General features: G+C 45.5%; 1 protein-coding gene across 3 annotated transcripts in view; it reads left to right on the forward strand.

Moving 5' to 3' along the window:
* The first annotated feature begins 184 nt into the window (after positions 1-184).
* The window catches only part of LOC107572473 (gastrula zinc finger protein XlCGF57.1-like), an 18,745-nt gene continuing 9,641 nt past the window's right edge, over positions 185-9,288 (forward strand). Inside the window, exons 1-2 of one of the 3 annotated variants that reach the window (XM_016258890.1) lie at positions 185-259; positions 4,977-5,106. In XM_016258890.1, coding sequence (XP_016114376.1) covers positions 5,052-5,106 — 55 coding nt within the window. In that variant the 5' untranslated portion in view covers positions 185-259; positions 4,977-5,051. The remainder of the gene's footprint in view (positions 260-4,976; positions 5,107-9,288) is intronic. The other 2 variants (XM_016258891.1, XM_016258892.1) reach the window with 2 other exon arrangements.

The following is a 9,288-nucleotide window of genomic DNA, read 5'->3' on the forward strand; positions in this document are numbered from 1 at the left end:
GTTTACATAGATGCAAAGTTTAAAAAGGTGTTAGAAACACACACATATATAGTGTGAGTAATGTTCTTATCAAGTACAATACAGTGGGATATAGAATTGTGCATGTGGTGGCGCTTGATAGCGCATTAAGCCCCGCCCACTAGATCCAGCGAGGGGGAGCTAAAACACCAAAGAAGAAGAAGAAGAAGATAGAAGAAGAAGAAGAGGGTCAACACACAGCTTCGCGCTTCTGCATCTGTTGTGATCCGGCTGAACAAAGGTGTGTGTTTTTAAACATTTACAGCGTTTACATCAATGCAAACCGTCGAGTCGTATAGTTTTTACAAGCGATGTAAAGTTAATTCATTAATATCGACTGTAACACTCTATCTAGCGATTATAAGCACGTTGTTTTGATCGAGTAACAGAATCGAGAATCAGCTTAGCTTAGCTTAGCATAAACACGAATTCGCTCATTAGTGCTGGACAAAACAGAAACTACGAGTCAGCTGCTTCCCAAAACGATTCTCTGTTTATTATCGCTCGTGCTGGACTAAACAGTGCGAACACAAACGCGTGTAATAATCCGCAGCAGATGTTTTGACGAAAGTGCAGTCGAGTAAATGCGATCAAACAAATCATCACAATATGAATGCTGAAGTGTCTAAACACGAAATGTCTGTAATTTGTGTTCTTCTGTTAATTTGTTGTGCGTGTGTTTTTTTTGTTTTTGTCTAATGGCCTGGTTTCGCAGACGGGGCTTAGTTTAAGAAAGGATTAGGCTGTAGTTCAATTGTTTAAGTAATTTCTAGTGAGCTGACTACTGAACTAGGGAGCTAGTGAGCTGACTACTGAACTAGGGAGCTAGTGAGCTGACTACTGAACTAGGGAGCTAGTGAGCTGACTACTGAAGTAGGGAGCTAGTGAGCCGACTACTGAACTAGGGAGCTAGTGAGCCGACTACTGAAGTAGGGAGCTAGGGAGCCGACTACTGAAGTAGGGAGCTAGGGAGCCGACTACTGAAGTAGGGAGCTAGGGAGCCGACTACTGAAGTAGGGAGCTAGGGAGCCGACTACTGAAGTAGGGAGCTAGGGAGCCGACTACTGAAGTAGGGAGCTAGGGAGCCGACTACTGAAGTAGGGAGCTAGGGAGCCGACTACTGAAGTAGGGAGCTAGGGAGCCGACTACTGAAGTAGGGAGCTAGGGAGCCGACTACTGAAGTAGGGAGCTAGGGAGCCGACTACTGAAGTAGGGAGCTAGGGAGCCGACTACTGAAGTAGGGAGCTAGGGAGCCGACTACTGAAGTAGGGAGCTAGGGAGCCGACTACTGAAGTAGGGAGCTAGGGAGCCGACTACTGAAGTAGGGAGCTAGGGAGCCGACTACTGAAGTAGGGAGCTAGGGAGCCGACTACTGAAGTAGGGAGCTAGGGAGCCGACTACTGAAGTAGGGAGCTAGGGAGCCGACTACTGAAGTAGGGAGCTAGGGAGCCGACTACTGAAGTAGGGAGCTAGGGAGCCGACTACTGAAGTAGGGAGCTAGGGAGCCGACTACTGAAGTAGGGAGCTAGGGAGCCGACTACTGAAGTAGGGAGCTAGGGAGCCGACTACTGAAGTAGGGAGCTAGGGAGCCGACTACTGAAGTAGGGAGCTAGGGAGCCGACTACTGAAGTAGGGAGCTAGGGAGCCGACTACTGAAGTAGGGAGCTAGGGAGCCGACTACTGAAGTAGGGAGCTAGGGAGCCGACTACTGAAGTAGGGAGCTAGGGAGCCGACTACTGAAGTAGGGAGCTAGGGAGCCGACTACTGAAGTAGGGAGCTAGGGAGCCGACTACTGAAGTAGGGAGCTAGGGAGCCGACTACTGAAGTAGGGAGCTAGGGAGCCGACTACTGAAGTAGGGAGCTAGGGAGCCGACTACTGAAGTAGGGAGCTAGGGAGCCGACTACTGAAGTAGGGAGCTAGGGAGCCGACTACTGAAGTAGGGAGCTAGGGAGCCGACTACTGAAGTAGGGAGCTAGGGAGCCGACTACTGAAGTAGGGAGCTAGGGAGCCGACTACTGAAGTAGGGAGCTAGGGAGCCGACTACTGAAGTAGGGAGCTAGGGAGCCGACTACTGAAGTAGGGAGCTAGGGAGCCGACTACTGAAGTAGGGAGCTAGGGAGCCGACTACTGAAGTAGGGAGCTAGGGAGCCGACTACTGAAGTAGGGAGCTAGGGAGCCGACTACTGAAGTAGGGAGCTAGGGAGCCGACTACTGAAGTAGGGAGCTAGGGAGCCGACTACTGAAGTAGGGAGCTAGGGAGCCGACTACTGAAGTAGGGAGCTAGGGAGCCGACTACTGAAGTAGGGAGCTAGGGAGCCGACTACTGAAGTAGGGAGCTAGGGAGCCGACTACTGAAGTAGGGAGCTAGGGAGCCGACTACTGAAGTAGGGAGCTAGGGAGCCGACTACTGAAGTAGGGAGCTAGGGAGCCGACTACTGAAGTAGGGAGCTAGGGAGCCGACTACTGAAGTAGGGAGCTAGGGAGCCGACTACTGAAGTAGGGAGCTAGGGAGCCGACTACTGAAGTAGGGAGCTAGGGAGCCGACTACTGAAGTAGGGAGCTAGGGAGCCGACTACTGAAGTAGGGAGCTAGGGAGCCGACTACTGAAGTAGGGAGCTAGGGAGCCGACTACTGAAGTAGGGAGCTAGGGAGCCGACTACTGAAGTAGGGAGCTAGGGAGCCGACTACTGAAGTAGGGAGCTAGGGAGCCGACTACTGAAGTAGGGAGCTAGGGAGCCGACTACTGAAGTAGGGAGCTAGGGAGCCGACTACTGAAGTAGGGAGCTAGGGAGCCGACTACTGAAGTAGGGAGCTAGGGAGCCGACTACTGAAGTAGGGAGCTAGGGAGCCGACTACTGAAGTAGGGAGCTAGGGAGCCGACTACTGAAGTAGGGAGCTAGGGAGCCGACTACTGAAGTAGGGAGCTAGGGAGCCGACTACTGAAGTAGGGAGCTAGGGAGCCGACTACTGAAGTAGGGAGCTAGGGAGCCGACTACTGAAGTAGGGAGCTAGGGAGCCGACTACTGAAGTAGGGAGCTAGGGAGCCGACTACTGAAGTAGGGAGCTAGGGAGCCGACTACTGAAGTAGGGAGCTAGGGAGCCGACTACTGAAGTAGGGAGCTAGGGAGCCGACTACTGAAGTAGGGAGCTAGGGAGCCGACTACTGAAGTAGGGAGCTAGGGAGCCGACTACTGAAGTAGGGAGCTAGGGAGCCGACTACTGAAGTAGGGAGCTAGGGAGCCGACTACTGAAGTAGGGAGCTAGGGAGCCGACTACTGAAGTAGGGAGCTAGGGAGCCGACTACTGAAGTAGGGAGCTAGGGAGCCGACTACTGAAGTAGGGAGCTAGGGAGCCGACTACTGAAGTAGGGAGCTAGGGAGCCGACTACTGAAGTAGGGAGCTAGGGAGCCGACTACTGAAGTAGGGAGCTAGGGAGCCGACTACTGAAGTAGGGAGCTAGGGAGCCGACTACTGAAGTAGGGAGCTAGGGAGCCGACTACTGAAGTAGGGAGCTAGGGAGCCGACTACTGAAGTAGGGAGCTAGGGAGCCGACTACTGAAGTAGGGAGCTAGGGAGCCGACTACTGAAGTAGGGAGCTAGGGAGCCGACTACTGAAGTAGGGAGCTAGGGAGCCGACTACTGAAGTAGGGAGCTAGGGAGCCGACTACTGAAGTAGGGAGCTAGGGAGCCGACTACTGAAGTAGGGAGCTAGGGAGCCGACTACTGAAGTAGGGAGCTAGGGAGCCGACTACTGAAGTAGGGAGCTAGGGAGCCGACTACTGAAGTAGGGAGCTAGGGAGCCGACTACTGAAGTAGGGAGCTAGGGAGCCGACTACTGAAGTAGGGAGCTAGGGAGCCGACTACTGAAGTAGGGAGCTAGGGAGCCGACTACTGAAGTAGGGAGCTAGGGAGCCGACTACTGAAGTAGGGAGCTAGGGAGCCGACTACTGAAGTAGGGAGCTAGGGAGCCGACTACTGAAGTAGGGAGCTAGGGAGCCGACTACTGAAGTAGGGAGCTAGGGAGCCGACTACTGAAGTAGGGAGCTAGGGAGCCGACTACTGAAGTAGGGAGCTAGGGAGCCGACTACTGAAGTAGGGAGCTAGGGAGCCGACTACTGAAGTAGGGAGCTAGGGAGCCGACTACTGAAGTAGGGAGCTAGGGAGCCGACTACTGAAGTAGGGAGCTAGGGAGCCGACTACTGAAGTAGGGAGCTAGGGAGCCGACTACTGAAGTAGGGAGCTAGGGAGCCGACTACTGAAGTAGGGAGCTAGGGAGCCGACTACTGAAGTAGGGAGCTAGGGAGCCGACTACTGAAGTAGGGAGCTAGGGAGCCGACTACTGAAGTAGGGAGCTAGGGAGCCGACTACTGAAGTAGGGAGCTAGGGAGCCGACTACTGAAGTAGGGAGCTAGGGAGCCGACTACTGAAGTAGGGAGCTAGGGAGCCGACTACTGAAGTAGGGAGCTAGGGAGCCGACTACTGAAGTAGGGAGCTAGGGAGCCGACTACTGAAGTAGGGAAAGTAGGGAGCTAGGGAGCTGAGTACTGAAGTAGGGAGCTAGGGAGCTGAGTGAGTAGTGAAGTAGGGAGCTGAGTGAGTAGTGAAGTAGGGAGCTGAGTGAGTAGTGAAGTAGGGAGCTGAGTGAGTAGTGAAGTAGGGAGCTGAGTGAGTAGTGAAGTAGGGAGCTGAGTGAGTAGTGAAGTAGGGAGCTGAGTGAGTAGTGAAGTAGGGAGCTGAGTGAGTAGTGAAGTAGGGAGCTGAGTGAGTAGTGAAGTAGGGAGCTGAGTGAGTAGTGAAGTAGGGAGCTGAGTGAGTAGTGAAGTAGGGAGCTGAGTGAGTAGTGAACTAGGGAGCTGAGTGAGTACTGAACTAGGGAGCTGATTGAGACGCAATGCTGAGATTTAGTTTTTGAGATTGGTTTTTCATTGTTGGATTATTCTCATCTTTAACATGACAGATTGTCCAAACACACAGAAAACCTCCTGCTGAGATCTACACATTGTTATAAAGACGGCGTTTATTAAAGTGGAGAATGAAGACTGAAGAAAGATTCAGAGTCAAACAAAAAGATACTGAGGAACAAACAGGTTGGTTTATATTCTCATTTGATTGTTATTAAAGTGCCGAGCTCTACAGGAATGCATTATATTTTTTGAACCATGTCCAGGTGTGTAAAATACTTGAGAAATTGAACTAAACTACTGTACTCATTACTTTGGGGGATTTGTATTTTACCGAAGTACGTTTTCAAACTTTTAGTACTTTTACTTGATCGCATTTCTGAAGAAAAGCTTGTGCGGCGTTCGTACGGTCATGAAAAACCTGGAGAAGTCACGGAATTTTTAAACCGCAATTTCCAGGCCCCGGAAAAGTTTTGGAAAAATAAATAAACCCAGAAAGTTTCGGAAAAGTCGTGGAAATCTATTTCACAAAAAGATTAAAATTGTTTAATCAGGTCCTGAATTTCGGTGCGGGATTGCGCATGGGCTATATTGCATCGGTTTACTCATTCCTGCAGCTTTTGACTTTAAAACAATGGATATTCACACATTTATTCACTAGCCTATAGCATGTAGGTTTGATGAATAAATAAATTCACACAGAATATCAGATCATTTGAAAACCGCGCGAGTGATTCAGCTGTACCGCGTCTTCTCTCTTTGACTTTCTCTTAAAACATTGCGGCACGCTGCGATACAAAACCTTCGCTCGCGTTTCAGTTAGGGCTGGACAATAATTCAATATCAATATGTATCGCGATATAATTTTTTTCAATAACGGTGATATGATTTTTAAACGCATTTCCGATATTTCGATATACATTATCAGTGTTTCCCATACATTGATTTATTTGTGCCGTTTGACTTCGTTGAATAAACATGAGCACTGCACGTTTCAAAATCATAACACGGCGCGGGTGTTTTATATGAATGTGTCTCTGAAGGGAACCGACTGTCTTCAGAAAAGCTTCCATTGCATTTTCATTTGATCTGATAAAGAAGCGTTCATGAGCGGAGCTGATTTGATTACAGTCATTACTGGAGAAACCGTTAGTTCTGCCGCTCACAGCGCCTCCTGCTGGCAGACAATGAGTTTGCATTTACAATAATAAACCCATTTCCAGCAACATGCTTTTGTTGTTGCTCTATTTTTTTGTTTAATTCTCTTCTGCTCACAAAGGCTGCATTTATTTGATCCAAAGTACAGCAAAAACATTAAAATTTTGAAATAGTTTTACTATTTAAAATAGCTTTCTATTTGAATATATTTAAAAATGTAATTTATTCCTATGATCATACATAGGTGTCACATGATCTTCAGAAATCATTCTAATATGCTGATCTGCTGATTATCAATATTTAAAACAGTTGAGTACATTTTTTTTTCAGGATTCTTTGATGAATAGAAATATCCAAAGATCAGCATTTATCTGAAATAAAAAGCTTTTGTAACATTACACACTATTCCATTCAGTATCATTTTTATAATTTTTTTGGGAAAGAAATTATAGAAATTAATACTTTTATTTAGCAAGGATGCTTAAAATTGATCAAAAGTGATGATAGGCATTTATAATGTTGCAAAAGATTTCTATTTCAGATAAATAGTGTTCATATCGATATCGGAATTATATCGTATCGACCGAAATTAAGAAATATATCGTGATATCAATTTAGGCCATATCGTCCAGCCCTAGTTTCAGTACAGTTGACAGAATTGTCACTTGCCTAATCGCGTCATTGTTGCATCGTCTCACAAATGTATTATTTATTTACATGTCTTTTTAAACGCAGTCGCATCCAAAGCGCGCTCGTTCATATAAGCCGCCTTGGGAGTACCAAATTGAGTTTGGCACCAAACAAACTCGGTAGAACCCTGCACGGACCTCAAACATATGCCCTAGTTCGCCCTTTTTTCGTTCTCTCTTCTCCAATTACACCGCTGCTCTTGTAGCCATTAAAATAGTTCAGTTTCGTTTTTAATGGCAAAGTGGTTATTTATTTTCATTTCTTTATTAACCCTCTTAGCGCCAAAGTCGTCATACTTAATCAAAAAGACTGTAGTTCTTAATATGGTGTAATATCTCATTTGTATTCCCTACCACTAGATGGCAGACATGTAGTACTTCGATTCTAGACCAATATTACGTCACCTTCCTATTCAAAGTGTTTGAGGAAACAGCAGAGCAAGTGAGCTATCGTGTCATTGATGCGGAAGCAGCGTGCGAGTAAATTGTGAGATTTGTGAGAAAATCACCAAATGGCTAATAAAAAGTTGTACCGTGAGGATGTTGCAAATGTTATTCGCCGATTCTGACTCTGCAGGGGAATATTTGCCTTTTGGAAATGACGATCGGTCGTCTAATAATCGCGCTTCTCCCGGTACATCTTTGCAGCGCAATGGTGCTGCCGTGCAAGACGCGAGTGTTCACGAAGCACAAACAAGTGATAATTTCGACCCTTTGCCCATCGGGGATGGGGGTGGCAGGGCAATATCTATTATTTCCTGAATATTACTGATGAACTGATGAAAAAGTAGGCTACTGTTCACATGCTTTTACTACTATATAGTATAGTAATATAGTAATAATTTAGTACTTTCTCCTGTTTTATTGTTGGTTTCCTCTTTTCTGATCATTTGGAATGAGGATAAAAATACAAAATCATGCAAATAAGTTCAAACATCAATTCAATATCTACCATTTCCTGAATATTATGACATTCAAGAGGGCTGCCCCCTGATGACGTCATAATATGCAAATTAGATGAGTATATTTACACCCCACATAAACTTTTGGTCATGCCCAACATTTTTCTAGTTTACAGTAGATCTCTATCTTTAAGCCCTTTCAAGCCACAAGCTTTTGAAATCTTGATGTCAAAATCCAGCATTTTTCCAAAAAAAACCTGGCGCCCAAAGGGTTAAAGTCCCCCTGTAGTCAAAAGTTTTATCCGTTAAAGCTAATCTTTAATCATCAAAATGACATATTAAAATTTTTTCTTGAGCAAAAACGTAAAATTACCGTATTGTCCTGAATATAAGACGATGTTTTTTTTCTTGGAAATACATCTGAAAAAACGCGGTCGTCTTATATTCGGGGTCTAGACTTTGACATGTCAATAATACACCCACAACAATAGGTAGCGCCAAATACGCATAAAACCAGTGTGCCATGAAATACGTAATGTAATGCGTGTTGTAAAGATCGCGAGTAAAAACTAAAGAAAAAGAAAAGCTTACAGCTGCATGAGTCGTGACTGTCACGTTAGCCTGATGCGACCAAACTCTCTTTGTGATTTTAAAACGTAACACAGTACCCAGATTTGAAGACTACAGTAAGATTTAACTTCTACTGTTAATAAGATGTGGTAGGCTACTATTAGATGGATAGCCTAAATGTCCTAATTCAGATGGGCTACTTGTTTTTTTTAATGGTATATCAAAAAGTGTATATTTTTTTTAAATGTGATTGTTGGTACATTTTACCAGTTTTTACCATACTTTCAAAACAAAAATTAAAATAGGAAAAATGTGTTTTACTGAGAAAAAAAAACTAGATTTGGTTTTTAAAAAGCCTATTTCCAAAAGGTACATCTGGAAAAAGGGGGATCGTCTTATATTCGGGCCAATACGGTAGTTTGAATGTAACTCTACACCCTTGCCTCATTTACTATACGCCGATTTATGAATATGCAAATTAGCCCCGCCTCCATTCAGTCACACCAGCCAGCACACCTCCTGATCCACTGAACTGTAGTAAACGCAAAACAATGGCATACACGGATAATGACTGATAAAACTATGTTTTTACTAGCGGACAACTACAGTGAATACGGTAACATTTGTAAGAATTCCAGAACCTCAGACACTTTGATCTTCTGAGACGGACGATACACACACAGCGCATTAACATACAGACATCTGTTTCCACATCTCACTGAGAGAAAACGTGGGGTAAACCAAATGGCAACCTCCCGCTCTCTCTCGTGAAGCCAACAAGGAAGTGACTTAAACTGTAATTCATCGACTGGCCGCTAGAGGCTGGCTGCAAAAGGGAGTCAATCCCATAGACTCCCCGTGTTAAAATGCCCAACTTTACAGCAGAAAAAAACATGTTTACAGCCTGGTTCAAAAAAATTATTTTGGTTTATATAGCTAATTTTGCCCTTCATGACAACTGTGAGGGGGGTGAATTTTTTTTATATATCTCATCCGTTTAAATTCAGGGTTCGTACGGTCATGAAAAACCTGGAAAGTCATGGAATTTT

This window comes from Sinocyclocheilus grahami, unplaced genomic scaffold (assembly GCF_001515645.1).
Source record: "Sinocyclocheilus grahami isolate Dianchi unplaced genomic scaffold, SAMN03320097.WGS_v1.1 scaffold1756.1, whole genome shotgun sequence".
NCBI lineage: Eukaryota > Metazoa > Chordata > Actinopteri > Cypriniformes > Cyprinidae > Sinocyclocheilus > Sinocyclocheilus grahami.